Consider the following 21957-nt stretch of genomic DNA (forward strand, 5'->3'; position numbering starts at 1 on the left):
AAAGAGGCAGTGAGAAAGAGGCAGAGAGAAAGAGTCAGAGAGAAAGAGGCAGAGAGAAAGAGACAGAGAGAAAGAGGCAGTGAGAAAGAGGCAGTGAGAAAGAGTCAGAGAGAAAGAGTCAGAGAGAAAGAGAGAGAGAGACAGAAAGAGAGAGAAAGAGGCAGAGAGAAAGAGGCAGAGAGAAAGAGGCAGAGAGAAAGAGGCAGAGAGAAAGAGGCAGAGAGAAAGAGACAGAGAGAAAGAGACAGAGAGAAAGAGACAGAGAGATAAGAGACAGAGCGAAAGAGACAGAGAGGCAGAGAGATAGAGCGATAGAGAAAGTGACAGAGAGAAAGAGGCAGAGAGAAAGAGTCAGAGAGAAAAAGACAGAGAGAAAGAGAAAGAGACAGAGAGAAAGAGAGAGAGAGAAAGAGGCAGAGAAAGAGGCAGAGAGAAAGAGGCAGAGAGACAGAGAGAAAGAGACAGAGGCAGAGAGACAGAGGCAGAGAGAAAGAGGCAGAGAGAAAGAGGCAGAGGGAAAGAGGCAGAGAGAAAGAGAGAAAGAGTCAGAGAGACAGAGAGAAAGAGGCAGAGAGAAAGAGGCAGAGAGACAGAGGCAGAGAGACAGAGGCAGAGAGAAAGAGGCAGAGAGAAAGAGGCAGAGAGAAAGAGGCAGAGAGAAAGAGGCAGAGAGAAAGAGGCAGAGAGACAGAGGCAGAGAGACAGAGGCAGAGAGAAAGAGGCAGAGAGAAAGAGGCAGAGAGAAAGAGGCAGAGAGAAAGAGGCAGAGAGAAAGAGGCAGAGGGGAAGAGAGAGGAAAGAGGCAGGGAGAAAGAGGCAGAGAGAAAGAGGCAGCGAAGAGGCGGACGAAGAGGCAGACGGAAAGAGGCAGACGGAAAGAGGCAGACGAAGGGAGGCGGAGAGGCAGACGAAGGGGCAGCGGAGAGGGACGGCGGAGAGGAGCGAGCGGAAAGAGGCAGCGGAGGGGCAGACGGAAGGAGGCAGACGGAAGGGCAGACGGAAAGAGGCAGACGGAAAGGGGCGGCGGAGAGACAGACGGAAGGGGCGGACGGAGGAGGCGGACGGAGGGCGGCGGAGAGAGCAGACGAAGGGCAGACGGAAAGAGGCAGCGGAGAAACGAGGAAGAGCAGCGAAAGAGGCAGGCGAAAGAGGCAGACGGAAAGAGGCAGACGGAGGGCAGGCGAAGACGGAAAGAGGCAGACGAGAAAGAGGCAGACGGAAAGAGGCAGACGGAAAGAGGCAGACGGAAAGAGGCAGACAGAAAGAGGCAGAGAGAAAGAGGCAGAGAGAAAGAGGCAGAGAGAAAGAGGCAGAGAGAAAGAGGCAGAGAGAAAGAGGCAGAGAGAAAGAGGCAGAGAGAAAGAGGCAGAGAGAAAGAGACAGAGAGACAGAGAGAAAGAGGCAGAGAGAAAGAGGCAGAGAGAAAAGGAAGAGACAGAGGCAGAGAGAAAGAGGCAGAGAGAAAGAGGCAGAGAGAAAGAGTCAGAGAGAAAGAGAGAAAGAGTCAAAAAGAAAGAGAAAGAAAGAGGCAGAGAGAAAGAGACAGAAAGAAAGAGGCAGAGAGAAAGAGGCAGAGAAAAAGAGGCAGAGAGAAAGAGAAAGAGACAGAGAGACAGAGAGAAAGAGAGAAAGAGTCAGAGAGACAGAGAGAAAGAGACAGACGGAAAGAGACAGACGGAAAGAGGCAGGGAGAAAGAGGCAGAGAGAAAGAGGCAGAGAGAAAGAGGCAGAGAGAAAGAGGCCGGGAGAAAGTGACAGAGAGAAAGAGGCAGAGAGAAAGAGGCAGAGAGATAGAGACAGAGAGAAAGAGTCAGAGAGAAAGAGGCAGTGAGAAAGAGGCAGAGAGATAGAGACAGAGCGATAAAGAAAGAGAGAAAGAGGCAGAGAGAAAGAGGCAGAGAGAAAGAGTCAGAGAGAAAGAGTCAGAGAGAAAGAGGCAGTGAGAAAGAGGCAGAGAGATAGAGACAGAGCGATAAAGAAAGAGAGAAAGAGGCAGAGAGAAAGAGGCAGAGAGAAAGAGTCAGAGAGAAAGAGTCAGAGAGAAAGAGAAAGAAAGAGGCAGAGAGAAAGAGACAGAAAGAAAGAGGCAGAGAGAAAGAGGCAGAGAGAAAGAGGCAGAGAGAAAGAGAAAGAGACAGAGAGAAAGAGACAGAGAGAAAGAGGCAGAGAGATAGAGACAGAGCGATAAAGAAAGAGAGAAAGAGTCAGAGAGAAAGAGTCAGAGAGAAAGAGAAAGAAAGAGGCAGAGAGAAAGAGACAGAAAGAAAGAGGCAGAGAGAAAGAGGCAGAGAGAAAGAGTCAGAGAGAAAGAGACAGAGAGAAAGAGGCAGAGAGAAAGAGGCAGAGAGAAAGAGGCAGAGAGAAAGAGGCAGAGAGAAAGAGGCAAAGAGAAAGAGTCAGAGAGAAAGAGTCAGAGAGAAAGAGTCAGAGAGAAAGAGTCAGAGAGAAAAAGACAGAGAGAAAGAGAAAGAGACAGAGAGAAAGAGGCAGAGAGAAAGAGGCAGAGAGAAAGAGGCAGAGAGAAAGAGGCAGAGAGAAAGAGAAAGAGACAGAGAGAAAGAGGCAGAGAAAGAGGCAGAGAGAAAGAGACAGAGAGAAAGAGGCAGAGAGACAGAGAGAAAGAGACAGAGGCAGAGAGAAAGAGGCAGAGAGAAAGAGGCAGAGAGACAGAGAGAAAGAGACAGAGGCAGAGAGAAAGAGGCAGAGAGAAAGAGGCAGAGAGAAAGAGGCAGAGAGAAAGAGGCAGAGAGAAAGAGGCAGAGAGAAAGAGGCAGAGAGAAAGAGGCAGAGAGACAGAGAGAAAGAGGCAGAGAGACAGAGAGAAAGAGTCAGAGAGACAGAGAGAAAGAGGCAGAGAGACAGAGGCAGAGAGACAGAGGCAGAGAGAAAGAGGCAGAGAGACAGAGGCAGAGAGACAGAGGCAGAGAGACAGAGGCAGAGAGACAGAGGCAGAGAGACAGAGGCAGAGAGAAAGAGGCAGAGAGAAAGAGAGAAAGAGGCAGACGGAAAGAGGCAGAGAGAAAGAGGCAGACGGAAAGAGGCAGACGGAAAGAGGCAGACGGAAAGAGGCAGACGGAAAGAGGCAGAGGGAAAGAGGCCGGGAGAAAGAGGCAGAGAGAAAGAGGCAGAGAGAAAGAGGCAGAGAGAAAGAGGCAGAGAGAAAGAGTCAGAGAGAAAGAGAAAGAAAGAAGCAGAGAGAAAGAGACAGAAAGAAAGAGGCAGAGAGAAAGAGGCAGAGCGATAGAGAAAGAGACAGAGAGAAAGAGGCAGTGAGAAAGAGGCAGAGAGAAAGAGTCAGAGAGAAAGAGGCAGAGAGAAAGAGACAGAGAGAAAGAGGCAGTGAGAAAGAGGCAGTGAGAAAGAGTCAGAGAGAAAGAGTCAGAGAGAAAGAGAGAGAGAGACAGAAAGAGAGAGAAAGAGGCAGAGAGAAAGAGGCAGAGAGAAAGAGTCAGAGAGAAAGAGTCAGAGAGAAAGAGTCCGAGAGAAAGAGTCAGAGAGAAAGAGTCAGAGAGAAAAAGACAGAGAGAAAGAGAAAGAGACAGAGAGAAAGAGGCAGAGAGAAAGAGGCAGAGAGAAAGAGGCAGAGAGAAAGAGACAGAGAGAAAGAGGCAGAGAGAAAGAGGCAGAGAGAAAGAGGCAGAGAGAAAGAGGCAGAGAGAAAGAGTCAGAGAGAAAGAGTCAGAGAGAAAGAGTCAGAGAGAAAGAGTCAGAGAGAAAAAGACAGAGAGAAAGAGAAAGAGAGAAAGAGGCAGAGAGAAAGAGGCAGAGAGAAAGAGGCAGAGAGAAAGAGGCAGAGAGAAAGAGTCAGAGAGAAAGAGTCAGAGAGAAAGAGTCAGAGAGAAAGAGTCAGAGAGAAAAAGACAGAGAGAAAGAGAAAGAGAAAGAGACAGAGGCAGTGAGAAAGAGGCAGAGAGAAAGAGGCAGAGAGAAAGAGGCAGAGAGAAAGAGGCAGAGAGAAAGAGGCAGAGAGAAAGAGGCAGAGAGACAGAGGCAGAGAGACAGAGGCAGAGAGAAAGAGGCAGAGAGAAAGAGGCAGAGAGAAAGAGGCAGAGAGAAAGAGGCAGAGAGACAGAGAGAAAGAGGCAGAGAGACAGAGGCAGAGAGAGAGGCAGAGAGAAAGAGGCAGAGAGAAAGAGGGAAAGAGGCAGAGAGAAAGAGAGAAAGAGGCAGAGAGAAAGAGGCAGAGAGAAAGAGGCAGAGAGAAAGAGGCAGAGAGACAGAGAGAAAGAGGCAGAGAGACAGAGAGAAAGAGGCAGAGAGACAGAGGCAGAGAGAAAGAGGCAGAGAGAAAGAGGCAGAGAGAAAGAGGGAAAGAGGCAGAGAGAAAGAGAGAAAGAGTCAGAGAGACAGAGAGAAAGAGGCAGAGAGAAAGAGGCAGAGAGAAAGAGGCAGAGAGAAAGAGGCAGAGAGACAGAGGCAGAGAGAAAGAGGCAGAGAGAAAGAGGCAGAGAGACAGAGGCAGAGAGACAGAGGCAGAGAGACAGAGGCAGAGAGAAAGAGGCAGAGAGAAAGAGAGAAAGAGGCAGACGGAAAGAGGCAGACGGAAAGAGGCAGGGAGAAAGAGACAGAGAGAAAGAGGCAGAGAGAAAGAGGCAGACGGAAAGAGGCAGACGGAAAGAGGCAGTCGGAAAGAGGCAGTCGGAAAGAGGCAGTCGGAAAGAGGCAGTCGGAAAGAGGCAGTCGGAAAGAGGCAGAGAGAAAGAGGCAGAGAGAAAGAGGCAGAGAGAAAGAGACAGAGAGAAAGAGGCAGAGAGAAAGAGGCAGAGAGAAAGAGGCAGAGAGAAAGAGGCAGAGAGAAAGAGGCAGAGAGAAAGAGGCCGGGAGAAAGAGGCAGAGAGAAAGAGGCAGAGAGATAAAGAAAGAGAGAAAGAGGCAGAGAGAAAGAGTCAGAGAGAAAGAGTCAGAGAGAAAGAGTCAGAGAGAAAGAGAAAGAAAGAGGCAGAGAGAAAGAGACAGAAAGAAAGAGGCAGAGAGAAAGAGGCAGAGAGAAAGAGGCAGAGAGAAAGAGAAAGAGACAGAGAGAAAGAGGCAGAGAGAAAGAGGCAGAGAGAAAAGGAAGAGACAGAGAGAAAGAGTCAGAGAGAAAGAGTCAGAGAGAAAGAGAAAGAAAGAGGCAGAGAGAAAGAGACAGAAAGAAAGAGGCAGAGAGAAAGAGGCAGAGAGAAAGAGGCAGAGAGAAAGAGAAAGAGACAGAGAGACAGAGAGACAGAGGCAGAGAGAAAGAGGCAGAGAGAAAGAGGCAGAGAGAAAGAGGCAGAGAGACAGAGGCAGAGAGAAAGAGGCAGAGAGAAAGAGGCAGAGAGAAAGAGGCAGAGAGAAAGAGGCAGAGAGAAAGAGGCAGAGAGAAAGAGAGAAAGAGGCAGAGAGAAAGAGGCAGAGAGAAAGAGAGAAAGAGGCAGGGGGAAAGAGGCAGGGAGAAAGAGGCAGAGAGAAAGAGGCAGAGAGAAAGAGGCAGAGAGAAAGAGGCAGAGAGAAAGAGGCAGAGAGAAAGAGGCAGAGAGAAAGAGGCCGGGAGAAAGTGACAGAGAGAAAGAGGCAGAGAGAAAGAGGCAGAGAGAAAGAGAAAGTGACAGAGAGAAAGAGGCAGTGAGAAAGAGGCAGAGAGATAGAGACAGAGCGATAAAGAAAGAGAGAAAGAGGCAGAGAGAAAGAGGCAGAGAGAAAGAGTCAGAGAGAAAGAGAAAGAAAGAGGCAGAGAGAAAGAGACAGAAAGAAAGAGGCAGAGAGAAAGAGGCAGAGAGAAAGAGGCAGAGAGAAAGAGAAAGAGAGAAAGAGACAGAGGCAGTGAGAAAGAGGCAGAGAGAAAGAGTCAGAGAGAAAGAGTCAGAGAGAAAAAGACAGAGAGAAAGAGAGAGACAGAGAGAAAGAGGCAGAGAGAAAGAGGCAGAGAGAAAGAGAAAGAGACAGAGAGAAAGAGAGAAAGAGGCAGAGAAAGAGGCAGAGAGAAAGAGACAGAGAGAAAGAGGCAGAGAGACAGAGAGAAAGAGACAGAGGCAGAGAGAAAGAGGCAGAGAGAAAGAGGCAGAGAGACAGAGAGAAAGAGACAGAGGCAGAGAGAAAGAGACAGAGAGAAAGAGGCAGAGAGAAAGAGGCAGAGAGAAAGAGGCAGAGAGAAAGAGGCAGAGAGAAAGAGGCAGAGAGAAAGAGGCAGAGAGAAAGAGGCAGAGAGAAAGAGGCAGAGAGACAGAGAGAAAGAGGCTAAGAGAGACAGAGAGAAAGAGACAGAGGCAGAGAGACAGAGGCAGAGAGAAAGAGGCAGAGAGAAAGAGGCAGAGAGAAAGAGGGAAAGAGGCAGAGAGAAAGAGAGAAAGAGTCAGAGAGACAGAGAGAAAGAGGCAGAGAGAAAGAGGCAGAGAGACAGAGGCAGAGAGAAAGAGGCAGAGAGACAGAGGCAGAGAGACAGAGGCAGAGAGAAAGAGGCAGAGAGAAAGAGGCAGAGAGAAAGAGAGAAAGAGGCAGACGGAAAGAGGCAGAGAGAAAGAGGCAGACGGAAAGAGGCAGTCGGAAAGAGGCAGACGGAAAGAGGCAGAGGGAAAGAGGCAGAGGGAAAGAGGCAGAGGGAAAGAGGCAGAGGGAAAGAGGCAGAGGGAAAGAGGCAGAGAGAAAGAGGCAGAGAGAAAGAGGCAGAGAGAAAGAGGCAGAGAGAAAGAGGCAGAGAGAAAGAGACAGAGAGAAAGAGGCAGAGAGAAAGAGGCAGAGAGAAAGAGGCAGAGAGAAAGAGGCAGAGAGAAAGAGGCAGAGAGAAAGAGGCCGGGAGAAAGAGGCAGAGAGAAAGAGGCAGAGAGAAAGAGGCAGAGAGAAAGAGGCAGAGAGAAAGAGGCAGAGAGAAAGAGGCAGAGAGAAAGAGGCAGAGAGAAAGAGTCAGAGAGAAAGAGAAAGAAAGAAGCAGAGAGAAAGAGACAGAAAGAAAGAGGCAGAGAGAAAGAGGCAGAGAGAAAGAGGCAGAGCGATAGAGAAAGAGACAGAGAGAAAGAGGCAGTGAGAAAGAGTCAGAGAGAAAGAGGCAGAGAGAAAGAGGCAGAGAGAAAGAGACAGAGAGAAAGAGGCAGAGAGAAAGAGGCAGAGAGAAAGAGACAGAGAGAAAGAGACAGAGAGAAAGAGACAGAGAGAAAGAGACAGAGAGAAAGAGACAGAGAGATAGAGAGAAAGAGGCAGAGAGAAAGAGAGAGAGAGACAGAAAGAGAGAGAAAGAGGCAGAGAGAAAGAGGCAGAGAGAAAGAGGCAGAGAGAAAGAGAGAAAGAGACAGAGGCAGAGAGAAAGAGACAGAGAGAAAGAGGCAGAGAGAAAGAGGCAGAGAGAAAGAGGGAAAGAGGCAGAGAGAAAGAGGCAGAGAGATAGAGAAAGAGACAGAGCGAAAGAGACAGAGAGGCAGAGAGATAGAGCGATAGAGAAAGTGACAGAGAGAAAGAGGCAGAGAGAAAGAGAGAAAGAGAGAGAGAGAAAGAGGCAGAGAAAGAGGCAGAGAGAAAGAGACAGAGAGAAAGAGAAAGAGACAGAGAGACAGAGAGAAAGAGGCAGAGAGAAAGAGGCAGAGAGAAAGAGGCAGAGAGAAAGAGGCAGAGAGAAAGAGGCAGAGAGACAGAGAGAAAGAGAAAGAGGCAGAGAGAAAGAGGCAGAGAGAAAGAGGGAAAGAGGCAGAGAGAAAGAGAGAAAGAGTCAGAGAGACAGAGAGAAAGAGGCAGAGAGAAAGAGGCAGAGAGACAGAGGCAGAGAGACAGAGGCAGAGAGACAGAGGCAGAGAGACAGAGGCAGAGAGACAGAGGCAGAGAGACAGAGGCAGAGAGACAGAGGCAGAGAGAAAGAGGCAGAGAGAAAGAGGCAGAGAGAAAGAGAGAAAGAGAGAAAGAGGCAGACGGAAAGAGGCAGTGGGAAAGAGGCAGGGAGAAAGAGACAGAGAGAAAGAGGCAGACGAAAAGAGGCAGACGGAAAGAGGCAGACGGAAAGAGGCAGACGGAAAGAGGCAGACGGAAAGAGGCAGACGGAAAGAGGCAGACGGAAAGAGGCAGACGGAAAGAGGCAGACGGAAAGAGGCAGACAGAAAGAGGCAGACAGAAAGAGGCAGACAGAAAGAGGCAGAGAGAAAGAGGCAGAGAGAAAGAGGCAGAGAGAAAAGGAAGAGACAGAGGCAGAGAGAAAGAGGCAGAGAGAAAGAGTCAGAGAGAAAGAGTCAGAGAGAAAGAGTCAGAGAGAAAGAGAGAAAGAGTCAGAGAGAAAGAGAAAGAAAGAGGCAGAGAGAAAGAAACAGAAAGAAAGAGGCAGAGAGAAAGAGGCAGAGAGAAAGAGGCAGAGAGAAAGAGAAAGAGACAGAGAGACAGAGAGAAAGAGGCAGAGAGAAAAGGAAGAGACAGAGGCAGAGAGAAAGAGTCAGAGAGAAAGAGAGAAAGAGAGAAAGAGTCAGAGAGACAGAGAGAAAGAGACAGACGGAAAGAGGCAGGGGGAAAGAGGCAGGGAGAAAGAGGCAGAGAGAAAGAGGCAGAGAGAAAGAGGCAGAGAGAAAGAGGCAGAGAGAAAGAGGCAGAGAGAAAGTGACAGAGAGAAAGAGGCAGAGAGAAAGAGGCAGAGAGAAAGAGGCAGAGAGAAAGAGACAGAGAGAAAGAGAAAGTGACAGAGAGAAAGAGGCAGTGAGAAAGAGGCAGAGAGATAGAGACAGAGCGATAAAGAAAGAGAGAAAGAGGCAGAGAGAAAGAGGCAGAGAGAAAGAGAAAGAGAAAGAAAGAGGCAGAGAGAAAGAGACAGAAAGAAAGAGGCAGAGAGAAAGAGGCAGAGAGAAAGAGGCAGAGAGAAAGAGGCAGAGAGAAAGAGGCAGAGAGAAAGAGGCAGAGAGACAGAGGCAGTGAGAAAGAGGCAGAGAGAAAGAGTCAGAGAGAAAGAGTCAGAGAGAAAGAGGCAGAGAGACAGAGAGAAAGAGGCAGAGAGACAGAGAGAAAGAGGCAGAGAGACAGAGAGAAAGAGGCAGAGAGACAGAGAGAAAGAGGCAGAGAGACAGAGAGAAAGAGGCAGAGAGACAGAGAGAAAGAGGCAGAGCGACAGAGGCAGAGAGAAAGAGGCAGAGAGAAAGAGGCAGAGAGAAAGAGGCAGAGAGAAAGAGGCAGAGAGAAATAGGCAGAGAGAAAGAGGCAGAGAGAAAGAGGCAGAGAGAAAGAGGCAGAGAGACAGAGAGAAAGAGGCAGAGAGACAGAGAGAAAGAGGCAGAGAGACAGAGAGAAAGAGGCAGAGAGACAGAGAGAAAGAGGCAGAGCGACAGAGGCAGAGAGAAAGAGGCAGAGAGAAAGAGGCAGAGAGAAAGAGGGAAAGAGGCAGAGAGAAAGAGAGAAAGAGGCAGAGAGAAAGAGGCAGAGAGACAGAGGCAGAGAGACAGAGGCAGAGAGAAAGAGGCAGAGAGAAAGAGGCAGAGAGAAAGAGGCAGAGAGACAGAGGCAGAGAGACAGAGGCAGAGAGAAAGAGGCAGAGAGAAAGAGAGAAAGAGGCAGGGGGAAAGAGGCAGGGAGAAAGAGACAGAGAGAAAGAGGCAGTCGGAAAGAGGCAGTCGGAAAGAGGCAGTCGGAAAGAGGCAGTCGGAAAGAGGCAGTCGGAAAGAGGCAGTCGGAAAGAGGCAGACAGAAAGAGGCAGAGAGAAAGAGGCAGAGAGAAAGAGACAGAGAGAAAGAGGCAGAGAGAAAGAGGCAGAGAGAAAGAGGCAGAGCGAAAGAGGCAGAGCGAAAGAGGCAGAGAGAAAGAGGCAGAGAGAAAGAGGCAGAGAGAAAGAGGCCGGGAGAAAGAGGCCGGGAGAAAGAGGCAGAGAGAAAGAGGCAGAGAGAAAGAGGCAGAGAGATAAAGAAAGAGAGAAAGAGGCAGAGAGAAAGAGGCAGAGAGAAAGAGGCAGAGAGAAAGAGACAGAGAGAAAGAGGCAGAGAGAAAGAGGCAGAGAAAGAGAAAGAGACAGAGGCAGTGAGAAAGAGGCAGAGAGAAAAGTCAGAGAGAAAGAGAAAGAAAGAGGCAGAGAGAAAGAGACAGAAAGAAAGAGGCAGAGAGAAAGAGGCAGAGAGAAAGAGAAAGAGACAGAGGCAGTGAGAAAGAGGCAGAGAGAAAGAGTCAGAGAGAAAGAGTCAGAGAGAAAAAGACAGAGAGAAAGAGAAAGAGACAGAGAGAAAGAGAAAGAGACAGAGAGAAAGAGACAGAGAGAAAGAGGCAGAGAGAAAGAGGCAGAGAGAAAGAGGCAGAGAGAAAGAGGCAGAGAGAAAGAGACAGAGAGAAAGAGGCAGAGAGAAAGAGGCAGAGAGAAAGAGGCAGAGAGAAAGAGGCAGAGAGAAAGAGACAGAGAGAAAGAGACAGAGAGATAGAGAAAGAGACAGAGAGAAAGAGGCAGAGAGAAAGAGGCAGAGAGAAAGAGACAGAGAGAAAGAGACAGAGAGAAAGAGACAGAGAGAAAGAGACAGAGAGAAAGAGACAGAGAGAAAGAGACAGAGACAGAGCGAAAGAGACAGAGAGGCAGAGAGATAGAGAAAGTGACAGAGAGAAAGAGGCAGAGAGACAGAGGCAGAGAGAAAGAGGCAGAGAGAAAGAGGCAGAGAGAAAGAGGCAGAGAGACAGAGGCAGAGAGAAAGAGGCAGAGAGAAAGAGAGAAAGAGGCAGGGGGAAAGAGGCAGGGAGAAAGAGACAGAGAGAAAGAGGCAGAGAGAAAGAGGCAGTCGGAAAGAGGCAGTCGGAAAGAGGCAGACAGAAAGAGGCAGAGAGAAAGAGGCAGAGAGAAAGAGACAGAGAGAAAGAGGCAGAGAGAAAGAGGCAGAGAGAAAGAGGCAGAGAGAAAGAGGCAGAGAGAAAGAGGCAGAGAGAAAGAGGCAGAGAGAAAGAGGCCGGGAGAAAGAGGCAGAGAGAAAGAGGCAGAGAGAAAGAGGCAGAGAGATAAAGAAAGAGAGAAAGAGGCAGAGAGAAAGAGGCAGAGAGAAAGAGACAGAGAGAAAGAGGCAGAGAGAAAGAGGCAGAGAGAAAGAGAAAGAGACAGAGAGACAGAGAGAAAGAGGCAGAGAGAAAGAGGCAGAGAGAAAGAGGCAGAGAGACAGAGGCAGAGAGACAGAGGCAGAGAGAAAGAGGCAGAGAGAAAGAGAGAAAGAGGCAGACGGAAAAAGGCAGGGGGAAAGAGGCAGGGAGAAAGAGGCAGACGGAAAGAGGCAGTCGGAAAGAGGCAGTCGGAAAGAGGCAGTCGGAAAGAGGCAGACAGAAAGAGGCAGAGAGAAAGAGGCAGAGAGAAAGAGGCAGAGAGAAAGAGGCAGAGAGAAAGAGGCAGAGAGAAAGAGGCAGAGAGAAAGAGGCCGGGAGAAAGAGGCCGGGAGAAAGAGGCAGAGAGAAAGAGGCAGAGAGAAAGAGTCAGAGAGAAAGAGAAAGAAAGAGGCAGAGAGAAAGAGACAGAAAGAAAGAGGCAGAGAGAAAGAGGCAGAGAGAAAGAGGCAGAGAGAAAGAGAAAGAGACAGAGAGACAGAGAGAAAGAGGCAGAGAGAAAGAGGCAGAGAGAAAAGGAAGAGACAGAGAGAAAGAGACAGAGGCAGAGAGAAAGAGGCAGAGAGAAAGAGGCAGAGAGAAAGAGGCAGAGAGAAAGAGGCAGAGAGAAAGAGGCAGAGAGAAAGAGAAAGAAAGAAGCAGAGAGAAAGAGACAGAAAGAAAGAGGCAGAGAGAAAGAGACAGAGAGAAAGAGGCAGAGAGAAAGAGGCAGAGAGAAAGAGGCAGAGAGAAAGAGGCAGTGAGAAAGAGGCAGAGAGAAAGAGTCAGAGAGAAAGAGGCAGAGAGAAAGAGACAGAGAGAAAGAGGCAGTGAGAAAGAGGCAGAGAGAAAGAGGCAGAGAGAAAGAGGCAGTGAGAAAGAGGCAGAGAGAAAGAGACAGAGAGAAAGAGACAGAGAGAAAGAGTCAGAGAGAAAGAGGCAGAGAGAAAGAGAGAGAAAGAGGCAGAGAGAAAGAGACAGAGAGAAAGAGACAGAGAGATAGAGAAAGAGACAGAGAGAAAGAGGCAGAGAGAAAGAGAGAGAAAGAGGCAGAGAGAAAGAGGCAGAGAGAAAGAGGCAGAGAGAAAGAGGCAGAGAGAAAGAGGCAGAGAGAAAGAGGCAGAGAGAAAGAGACAGAGAGAAAGAGACAGAGAGAAAGAGACAGAGAGAAAGAGGCAGTGAGAAAGAGTCAGAGAGAAAGAGGCAGAGAGAAAGAGGCAGAGAGAAAGAGACAGAGAGATAGAGAAAGAGACAGAGAGAAAGAGGCAGAGAGAAAGAGACAGAGAGAAAGAGACAGAGAGAAAGAGGCAGTGAGAAAGAGTCAGAGAGAAAGAGGCAGAGAGAAAGAGGCAGAGAGAAAGAGGCAGAGAGAAAGAGGCAGAGAGAAAGAGGCCGGGAGAAAGAGGCAGAGAGAAAGAGGCAGAGAGAAAGAGGCAGAGAGATAAAGAAAGAGAGAAAGAGGCAGAGAGAAAGAGGCAGAGAGAAAGAGACAGAGAGAAAGAGGCAGAGAGAAAGAGGCAGAGAGAAAGAGAAAGAGAGAAAGAGTCAGAGAGAAAAAGACAGAGAGAAAGAGAAAGAGACAGAGAGAAAGAGACAGAGAGAAAGAGAAAGAGACAGAGAGAAAGAGACAGAGAGAAAGAGACAGAGAGAAAGAGGCAGAGAGAAAGAGGCAGAGAGAAAGAGGCAGAGAGAAAGAGGCAGAGAGAAAGAGGCAGAGAGAAAGAGGCAGAGAGGCAGAGAGAAAGAGGCAGAGAGACAGAGAGAAAGAGGCAGAGAGAAAGAGGCAGAGAGAAAGAGGCAGAGAGAAAGAGGCCGGGAGAAAGTGACAGAGAGAAAGAGGCAGAGAGAAAGAGGCAGAGAGAAAGAGGCAGAGAGACAGAGGCAGAGAGACAGAGGCAGAGAGAAAGAGGCAGAGAGAAAGAGAGAAAGAGGCAGACGGAAAAAGGCAGGGGGAAAGAGGCAGGGAGAAAGAGGCAGACGGAAAGAGGCAGTCGGAAAGAGGCAGTCGGAAAGAGGCAGTCGGAAAGAGGCAGACAGAAAGAGGCAGAGAGAAAGAGGCAGAGAGAAAGAGACAGAGAGAAAGAGGCAGAGAGAAAGAGGCAGAGAGAAAGAGGCAGAGAGAAAGAGGCAGAGAGAAAGAGGCAGAGAGAAAGAGGCCGGGAGAAAGAGGCCGGGAGAAAGAGGCAGAGAGAAAGAGGCAGAGAGAAAGAGTCAGAGAGAAAGAGAAAGAAAGAGGCAGAGAGAAAGAGACAGAGAGAAAGAGAAAGAGACAGAGAGAAAGAGACAGAGGCAGAGAGAAAGAGGCAGAGAGAAAGAGGCAGAGAGAAAGAGGCAGAGAGAAAGAGTCAGAGAGAAAGAGGCAGAGAGAAAGAGAAAGAGACAGAGAGACAGAGAGAAAGAGGCAGAGAGAAAGAGGCAGAGAGAAAAGGAAGAGACAGAGAGAAAGAGACAGAGAGAAAGAGGCAGAGAGAAAGAGAAAGAGACAGAGAGACAGAGAGAAAGAGGCAGAGAGAAAAGGAAGAGACAGAGAGAAAGAGACAGAGGCAGAGAGAAAGAGGCAGAGAGAAAGAGGCAGAGAGAAAGAGTCAGAGAGAAAGAGTCAGAGAGAAAGAGTCAGAGAGAAAGAGAAAGAAAGAGGCAGAGAGAAAGAGACAGAAAGAAAGAGGCAGAGAGAAAGAGGCAGAGAGAAAGAGGCAGAGAGAAAGAGAAAGAGACAGAGAGACAGAGAGAAAGAGGCAGAGAGAAAGAGGCAGAGAGAAAAGGAAGAGACAGAGAGAAAGAGACAGAGGCAGAGAGAAAGAGGCAGAGAGAAAGAGGCAGAGAGAAAGAGGCAGAGCGAAAGAGGCAGAGAGAAAGAGGCAGAGAGAAAGAGGCAGAGAGAAAGAGGCAGAGAGAAAGAGGCAGAGAGAAAGAGGCAGAGAGAAAGAGGCAGAGAGAAAGAGGCAGAGAGATAGAGACAGAGCGATAAAGAAAGAGAGAAAGAGGCAGAGAGAAAGAGAAAGAGACAGAGAGAAAGAGACAGAGGCAGTGAGAAAGAGGCAGAGAGAAAGAGTCAGAGAGAAAGAGTCAGAGAGAAAGAGTCAGAGAGAAAAAGACAGAGAGAAAGAGAAAGAGACAGAGAGAAAGAGAGAAAGAGGCAGAGAAAGAGGCAGAGAGAAAGAGACAGAGAGAAAGAGGCAGAGAGACAGAGAGAAAGAGACAGAGGCAGAGAGAAAGAGACAGAGGCAGAGAGAAAGAGGCAGAGAGAAAGAGGCAGAGAGAAAGAGGCAGAGAGACAGAGAGAAAGAGACAGAGGCAGAGAGACAGAGGCAGAGAGAAAGAGGCAGAGAGAAAGAGGCAGAGAGAAAGAGGCAGAGAGAAAGAGGGAAAGAGGCAGAGAGAAAGAGAGAAAGAGTCAGAGAGGCAGAGAGAAAGAGGCAGAGAGACAGAGGCAGAGAGACAGAGGCAGAGAGACAGAGGCAGAGAGACAGAGGCAGAGAGACAGAGGCAGAGAGACAGAGGCAGAGAGACAGAGGCAGAGAGAAAGAGGCAGAGAGAAAGAGGCAGAGAGAAAGAGGCAGAGAGAAAGAGAGAAAGAGGCAGACGGAGAGAGGCAGAGAGAAAGAGGCAGACGGAAAGAGGCAGAGAGAAAGAGACAGAGAGAAAGAGGCAGAGAGAAAGAGGCAGAGAGAAAGAGGCAGAGAGAAAGAGGCAGAGAGAAAGAGGCAGAGAGAAAGAGGCAGAGAGAAAGAGGCAGAGAGAAAGAGGCAGAGAGAAAGAGGCAGAGAGAGAGGCAGAGAGAAAGAGGCAGAGAGAGAGGCAGAGAGAAAGAGGCAGAGAGAAAGAGGCAGAGAGAAAGAGACAGAGAGAAAGAGGCAGAGAGAAAGAGGCAGAGAGAAAGAGGCAGAGAGAAAGAGTCAGAGAGAAAGAGAAAGAAAGAAGCAGAGAGAAAGAGACAGAAAGAAAGAGGCAGAGAGAAAGAGGCAGAGAGAAAGAGGCAGAGAGAAAGAGACAGAGAGAAAGAGGCAGAGAGAAAGAGGCAGAGAGAAAGAGGCAGAGAGAAAGAGGCAGAGAGAAAGAGGCAGAGAGAAAGAGGCAGAGAGAAAGAGGCAGTGAGAAAGAGGCAGAGAGAAAGAGTCAGAGAGAAAGAGGCAGAGAGAAAGAGACAGAGAGAAAGAGGCAGTGAGAAAGAGGCAGAGAGAAAGAGGCAGAGAGAAAGAGACAGAGAGAAAGAGGCAGTGAGAAAGAGGCAGAGAGAAAGAGACAGAGAGAAAGAGACAGAGAGAAAGAGTCAGAGAGAAAGAGGCAGAGAGAAAGAGGCAGAGAGAAAGAGACAGAGAGAAAGAGACAGAGAGAAAGAGTCAGAGAGAAAGAGGCAGAGAGAAAGAGAGAGAAAGAGGCAGAGAGAAAGAGACAGAGAGAAAGAGACAGAGAAAGAGACAGAGAGAAAGAGGCAGAGAGAAAGAGAGAGAAAGAGGCAGAGAGAAAGAGGCAGAGAGAAAGAGACAGAGAGAAAGAGACAGAGAGAAAGAGACAGAGAGAAAGAGGCAGAGAGAAAGAGACAGAGAGAAAGAGACAGAGAGAAAGAGGCAGTGAGAAAGAGGCAGAGAGAAAGAGACAGAGAGAAAGAGACAGAGAGAAAGAGACAGAGAGAAAGAGACAGAGAGAAAGAGACAGAGAGAAAGAGACAGAGAGAAAGAGGCAGAGAGAAAGAGACAGAGAGAAAGAGACAGAGAGAAAGAGGCAGTGAGAAAGAGGCAGAGAGAAAGAGTCAGAGAGAAAGAGGCAGAGAGAAAGAGGCAGAGAGAAAGAGGCAGAGAGAAAGAGGCAGAGAGAAAGAGGCAGAGAGAAAGAGGCAGAGAGAAAGAGTCAGAGAGAAAGAGTCAGAGAGAAAGAGGCAGAGAGAAAGAGGCAGAGAGAAAGAGGCAGAGAGAAAGAGGCAGAGAGAAAGAGGCAGAGAGAAAGAGGCAGAGAGAAAGAGGCAGAGAGAAAGAGACAGAGAGAAAGAGGCAGAGAGAAAGAGGCAGTGAGAAAGAGGCAGAGAGAAAGAGTCAGAGAGAAAGAGGCAGAGAGAAAGAGACAGAGAGAAAGAGGCAGTGAGAAAGAGTCAGAGAGAAAGAGGCAGAGAGAAAGAGACAGAGAGAAAGAGACAGAGAGATAGAGAAAGAGACAGAGAGAAAGAGGCAGAGAGAAAGAGACAGAGAGAAAGAGGCAGTGAGAAAGAGGCAGAGAGAAAGAGTCAGAGAGAAAGAGTCAGAGAGAAAGAGGCAGAGAGAAAGAGGCAGAGAGAAAGAGTCAGAGAGAAAGAGGCAGAGAGAAAGAGACAGAGAGAAAGAGACAGAGAGAAAGAGAGAGAGAGACAGAAAGAGAGAGAAAGAGGCAGAGAGAAAGAGGCAGAGAGAAAGAGACAGAGAGAAAGAGACAGAGAGAAAGAGGCAGAGAGAAAGAGACAGAGAGAAAGAGACAGAGAGAAAGAGACAGAGAGAAAGAGACAGAGAGAAAGAGACAGAGAGAAAGAGACAGAGCGAAAGAGACAGAGAGGCAGAGAGATAGAGAAAGTGACAGAGAGAAAGAGGCAGAGAGAAAGAGTCAGAGAGAAAAAGACAGAGAGAAAGAGAAAGAGACAGAGAGAAAGAGGCAGAGAAAGAGGCAGAGAGAAAGAGACAGAGAGACAGAGAGAAAGAGGCAGAGAGAAAGAGGCAGAGAGAAAGAGGCAGAGAGAAAGAGACAGAGGCAGAGAGAAAGAGGCAGAGAGAAAGAGGCAGAGGGAAAGAGGGAAAGAGGCAGAGAGAAAGAGAGAAAGAGTCAGAGAGACAGAGAGACAGAGGCAGAGAGACAGAGGCAGAGAGACAGAGGCAGAGAGGCAGAGGCAGAGAGACAGAGGCAGAGAGACAGAGGCAGAGAGAAAGAGGCAGAGAGAAAGAGGCAGAGAGAAAGAGGCAGAGAGAAAGAGAGAAAGAGGCAGACGGAAAGAGGCAGGGGGAAAGAGGCAGGGAGAAAGAGACAGGGAGAAAGAGACAGAGAGAAAGAGGCAGACGAAAAGAGGCAGACGGAAAGAGGCAGACAGAAAGAGGCAGACAGAAAGAGGCAGACAGAAAGAGGCAGACAGAAAGAGGCAGAGAGAAAGAGGCAGAGAGAAAGAGAAAGAGACAGAGAGACAGAGAGAAAGAGGCAGAGAGAAAAGGAAGAGAAAGAGTCAGAGAGAAAGAGTCAGAGAGAAAGAGAGAAAGAGTCAGAGAGACAGAGAGAAAGAGACAGACGGAAAGAGGCAGGGGGAAAGAGGCAGGGAGAAAGAGGCAGGGAGAAAGAGGCAGAGCGAAAGAGGCAGAGAGAAAGAGGCAGAGAGAAAGAGGCAGAGAGAAAGAGGCAGAGAGAAAGAGGCAGAGAGAAAGAGGCAGAGAGAAAGAGGCAGAGAGAAAGAGGCCGGGAGAAAGTGACAGAGAGAAAGAGGCAGAGAGAAAGAGGCAGAGAGAAAAAGACAGAGAGAAAGAGAAAGTGACAGAGAGAAAGAGGCAGTGAGAAAGAGGCAGAGAGATAGAGACAGAGCGATAAAGAAAGAGAGAAAGAGGCAGAGAGAAAGAGGCAGAGAGAAAGAGTCAGAGAGAAAGAGAAAGAAAGAGGCAGAGAGAAAGAGACAGAAAGAAAGAGGCAGAGAGAAAGAGGCAGAGAGAAAGAGAAAGAGACAGAGGCAGTGAGAAAGAGGCAGAGAGAAAGAGTCAGAGAGAAAGAGTCAGAGAGAAAAAGACAGAGAGAAAGAGAAAGAGACAGAGAGAAAGAGACAGAGAGAAAGAGAAAGAGACAGAGAGAAAGAGGCAGAGAGAAAGAGGCAGAGAGAAAGAGGCAGAGAGAAAGAGGCAGAGAGAAAGAGGCAGAGAGAAAGAGGCAGAGAGAAAGAGGCAGAGAGAAAGAGGCAGAGAGAAAGAGGCAGAGAGAAAGAGGCAGAGAGAAAGAGGCAGAGAGACAGAGAGAAAGAGGCAGAGAGACAGAGAGAAAGAGGCAGAGAGACAGAGAGAAAGAGGCAGAGAGACAGAGAGAAAGAGGCAGAGAGACAGAGAGAAAGAGGCAGAGAGACAGAGAGAAAGAGGCAGAGAGACAGAGAGAAAGAGGCAGAGAGACAGAGAGAAAGAGGCAGAGAGACAGAGGCAGAGAGAAAGAGGCAGAGAGAAAGAGGCAGAGAGAAAGAGGGAAAGAGGCAGAGAGAAAGAGAGAAAGAGTCAGAGAGACAGAGAGAAAGAGGCAGAGAGAAAGAGGCAGAGAGAAAGAGGCAGAGAGACAGAGGCAGAGAGACAGAGGCAGAGAGAAAGAGGCAGAGAGAAAGAGAGAAAGAGGCAGACGGAAAGAGGCAGGGGGAAAGAGGCAGGGAGAAAGAGGCAGGGAGAAAGAGGCAGAGAGAAAGAGGCAGTCGGAAAGAGGCAGTCGGAAAGAGGCAGTCGGAAAGAGGCAGTCGGAAAGAGGCAGACAGAAAGAGGCAGAGAGAAAGAGACAGAGAGAAAGAGGCAGAGAGAAAGAGGCAGAGAGAAAGAGGCAGAGAGAAAGAGGCCGGGAGAAAGAGGCAGAGAGAAAGAGGCAGAGAGAAAGAGGCAGAGAGAAAGAGGCAGAGAGAAAGAGGCAGAGAGAAAGAGGCAGAGAGAAAGAGGCAGAGAGAAAGAGGCAGAGAGAAAGAGGCCGGGAGAAAGAGGCAGAGAGAAAGAGGCAGAGAGAAAGAGTCAGAGAGAAAGAGTCAGAGAGAAAGAGTCAGAGAGAAAGAGAAAGAAAGAGGCAGAGAAAGAGACAGAAAGAAAGAGGCAGAGAGAAAGAGGCAGAGAGAAAGAGGCAGAGAGAAAGAGGCAGAGAGAAAGAGGCAGAGAGAAAGAGGCAGAGAGAAAGAGGCAGAGAGAAAGAGAGAAAGAGAAAGAGAGAAAGAGACAGATGGAAAGAGGCAGGGGGAAAGAGGCAGGGAGAAAGAGGCAGGGAGAAAGAGGCAGAGAGAAAGAGGCAGAGAGAAAGAGGCAGAGAGAAAGAGGCAGAGAGAAAGAGGCAGAGAGAAAGAGGCAGAGAGACAGAGAGAAAGAGGCAGAGAGACAGAGAGAAAGAGGCAGAGAGACAGAGAGAAAGAGGCAGAGAGACAGAGAGAAAGAGGCAGAGAGACAGAGAGAAAGAGGCAGAGAGACAGAGAGAAAGAGGCAGAGAGACAGAGAGAAAGAGGCAGAGAGACAGAGGCAGAGAGAAAGAGGCAGAGAGAAAGAGGCAGAGAGAAAGAGGGAAAGAGGCAGAGAGAAAGAGAGAAAGAGGCAGAGAGACAGAGGCAGAGAGACAGAGGCAGAGAGAAAGAGGCAGAGAGACAGAGGCAGAGAGACAGAGGCAGAGAGACAGAGAGAAAGAGGCAGAGAGACAGAGAGAAAGAGGCAGAGAGACAGAGAGAAAGAGGCAGAGAGAAAGAGGGAAAGAGGCAGAGAGAAAGAGAGAAAGAGTCAGAGAGACAGAGAGAAAGAGGCAGAGAGAAAGAGGCAGAGAGACAGAGGCAGAGAGACAGAGGCAGAGAGAAAGAGGCAGAGAGACAGAGGCAGAGAGACAGAGGCAGAGAGACAGAGGCAGAGAGAAAGAGGCAGAGAGAAAGAGAGAAAGAGGCAGACGGAAAGAGGCAGACGGAAAGAGGCAGGGAGAAAGAGGCAGGGAGAAAGAGGCAGGGAGAAAGAGGCAGAGAGAAAGAGGCAGAGAGAAAGAGGCAGTCGGAAAGAGGCAGAGAGAAAGAGGCAGAGAGAAAGAGGCAGAGAGAAAGAGGCAGAGAGAAAGAGGCAGAGAGAAAGAGGCAGAGAGAAAGAGGCAGAGAGAAAGAGGCAGAGAGAAAGAGGCAGAGAGAAAGAGGCAGAGAGAAAGAGGCAGAGAGAAAGAGGCAGAGAGAAAGAGGCAGAGAGAAAGAGGCAGAGAGAAAGAGGCAGAGAGAAAGAGGCCGGGAGAAAGAGGCAGAGAGATAAAGAAAGAGAGAAAGAGGCAGAGAGAAAGAGTCAGAGAGAAAGAGTCAGAGAGAAAGAGTCAGAGAGAAAGAGAAAGAAAGAGGCAGAGAAAGAGACAGAGAGAAAGAGAAAGAGACAGAGAGACAGAGAGAAAGAGGCAGAGAGAAAGAGGCAGAGAGAAAGAGGCAGAGAGAAAGAGGCAGAGAGAAAGAGAGAAAGAGAAAGAGAGAAAGAGACAGACGGAAAGAGGCAGGGGGAAAGAGGCAGGGAGAAAGAGGCAGGGAGAAAGAGGCAGAGAGAAAGAGGCAGAGAGAAAGAGGCAGAGAGAAAGAGGCAGAGAGAAAGAGGCCGGGAGAAAGTGACAGAGAGAAAGAGGCAGAGAGAAAGAGGCAGAGAGAAAGAGGCAGAGAGAAAGAGGCAGAGAGAAAGAGAAAGTGACAGAGAGAAAGAGGCAGTGAGAAAGAGGCAGAGAGATAGAGACAGAGCGATAAAGAAAGAGAGAAAGAGGCAGAGAGAAAGAGGCAGAGAGAAAGAGTCAGAGAGAAAGAGAAAGAAAGAGTCAGAGAGAAAGAGAAAGAAAGAGGCAGAGAGAAAGAGACAGAAAGAAAGAGGCAGAGAGAAAGAGGCAGAGAGAAAGAGGCAGAGGCAGTGAGAAAGAGGCAGAGAGAAAGAGGCAGAGAGAAAGAGAGAAAGAGTCAGAGAGACAGAGAGAAAGAGACAGAGGGAAAGAGGCAGACGGAAAGAGGCAGGGGGAAAGAGGCAGGGAGAAAGAGGCAGGGAGAAAGAGGCAGAGAGAAAGAGGCAGAGAGAAAGAGAAAGAAAGAGGCAGAGAGAAAGAGACAGAAAGAAAGAGGCAGAGAGAAAGAGGCAGAGAGAAAGAGGCAGAGAGAAAGAGAAACAGACAGAGAGAAAGAGACAGAGGCAGTGAGAAAGAGGCAGAGAGAAAGAGTCAGAGAGAAAGAGTCAGAGAGAAAAAGACAGAGAGAAAGAGAAAGAGACAGAGAGAAAGAGGCAGAGAGAAAGAGACAGAGAGAAAGAGAAAGAGACAGAGAGAAAGAGAGAAAGAGGCAGAGAGAAAGAGGCAGAGAAAGAGGCAGAGAGAAAGAGACAGAGAGAAAGAGAAAGAGACAGAGAGACAGAGAGAAAGAGACAGAGAGAAAGAGGCAGAGAGAAAGAGGCAGAGAAAGAGTCAGAGAGAAAGAGTCAGAGAGAAAGAGTCAGAGAGAAAGAGAGAAAGAGTCAGAGAGACAGAGAGAAAGAGACAGACGGAAAGAGGCAGGGGGAAAGAGGCAGGGAGAAAGAGGCAGGGAGAAAGAGGCAGAGAGAAAGAGGCAGAGAGAAAGAGGCAGAGAGAAAGAGGCCGGGAGAAAGTGACAGAGAGAAAGAGGCAGAGAGAAAGAGGCAGAGAGATAGAGACAGAGAGAAAGAGACAGAGAGAAAGAGGCAGTGAGAAAGAGGCAGAGAGATAGAGACAGAGCGATAAAGAAAGAGAGAAAGAGGCAGAGAGAAAGAGGCAGAGAGAAAGAGTCAGAGAGAAAGAGTCAGAGAGAAAGAGAAAGAAAGAGGCAGAGAGAAAGAGACAGAAAGAAAGAGGCAGAGAGAAAGAGAAAGAGACAGAGGCAGTGAGAAAGAGGCAGAGAGAAAGAGTCAGAGAGAAAGAGTCAGAGAGAAAAAGACAGAGAGAAAGAGAAAGAGACAGAGAGAAAGAGACAGAGAGAAAGAGAAAGAGACAGAGAGAAAGAGACAGAGAGAAAGAGGCAGAGAGAAAGAGGCAGAGAGAAAGAGGCAGAGAGAAAGAGGCAGAGAGAAAGAGGCAGAGAGAAAGAGGCAGAGAGAAAGAGGCAGAGAGAAAGAGGCAGAGAGAAAGAGGCAGAGAGAAAGAGGCAGAGAGAAAGAGGCAGAGAGAAAGAGGCAGAGAGAAAGAGACAGAGAGAAAGAGGCAGTGAGAAAGAGGCAGAGAGAAAGAGTCAGAGAGAAAGAGGCAGAGAGAAAGAGACAGAGAGAAAGAGACAGAGAGATAGAGAAAGAGACAGAGAGAAAGAGGCAGAGAGAAAGAGAGAGAAAGAGGCAGAGAGAAAGAGGCAGAGAGAA

At 48.7% G+C, this 21957-nt stretch overlaps 2 protein-coding genes across 2 annotated transcripts; both read left to right on the forward strand.

Moving 5' to 3' along the window:
- On the forward strand, positions 1-3257 carry LOC139369418 (octapeptide-repeat protein T2-like; the record flags this gene model as incomplete). The annotated part of the gene is made up of 3 exons (XM_071108691.1): positions 1-93; positions 2636-2683; positions 3213-3257. Coding segments are annotated over 3 exons (186 nt in total), but the record flags the coding sequence as incomplete, so codon positions are not given.
- Positions 3258-8165: 4908 nt separating this feature from the next.
- Positions 8166-9864, forward strand: LOC139369419 (octapeptide-repeat protein T2-like; the record flags this gene model as incomplete). Its single annotated transcript, XM_071108693.1, has 2 exons — positions 8166-8339; positions 9820-9864. Coding segments are annotated over 2 exons (219 nt in total), but the record flags the coding sequence as incomplete, so codon positions are not given.
- Between the last annotated feature and the right edge of the window lie 12093 nt (positions 9865-21957).

This window comes from Oncorhynchus clarkii, chromosome 17 (genome assembly GCF_045791955.1).
Source record: "Oncorhynchus clarkii lewisi isolate Uvic-CL-2024 chromosome 17, UVic_Ocla_1.0, whole genome shotgun sequence".
Taxonomy (NCBI): domain Eukaryota; kingdom Metazoa; phylum Chordata; class Actinopteri; order Salmoniformes; family Salmonidae; genus Oncorhynchus; species Oncorhynchus clarkii.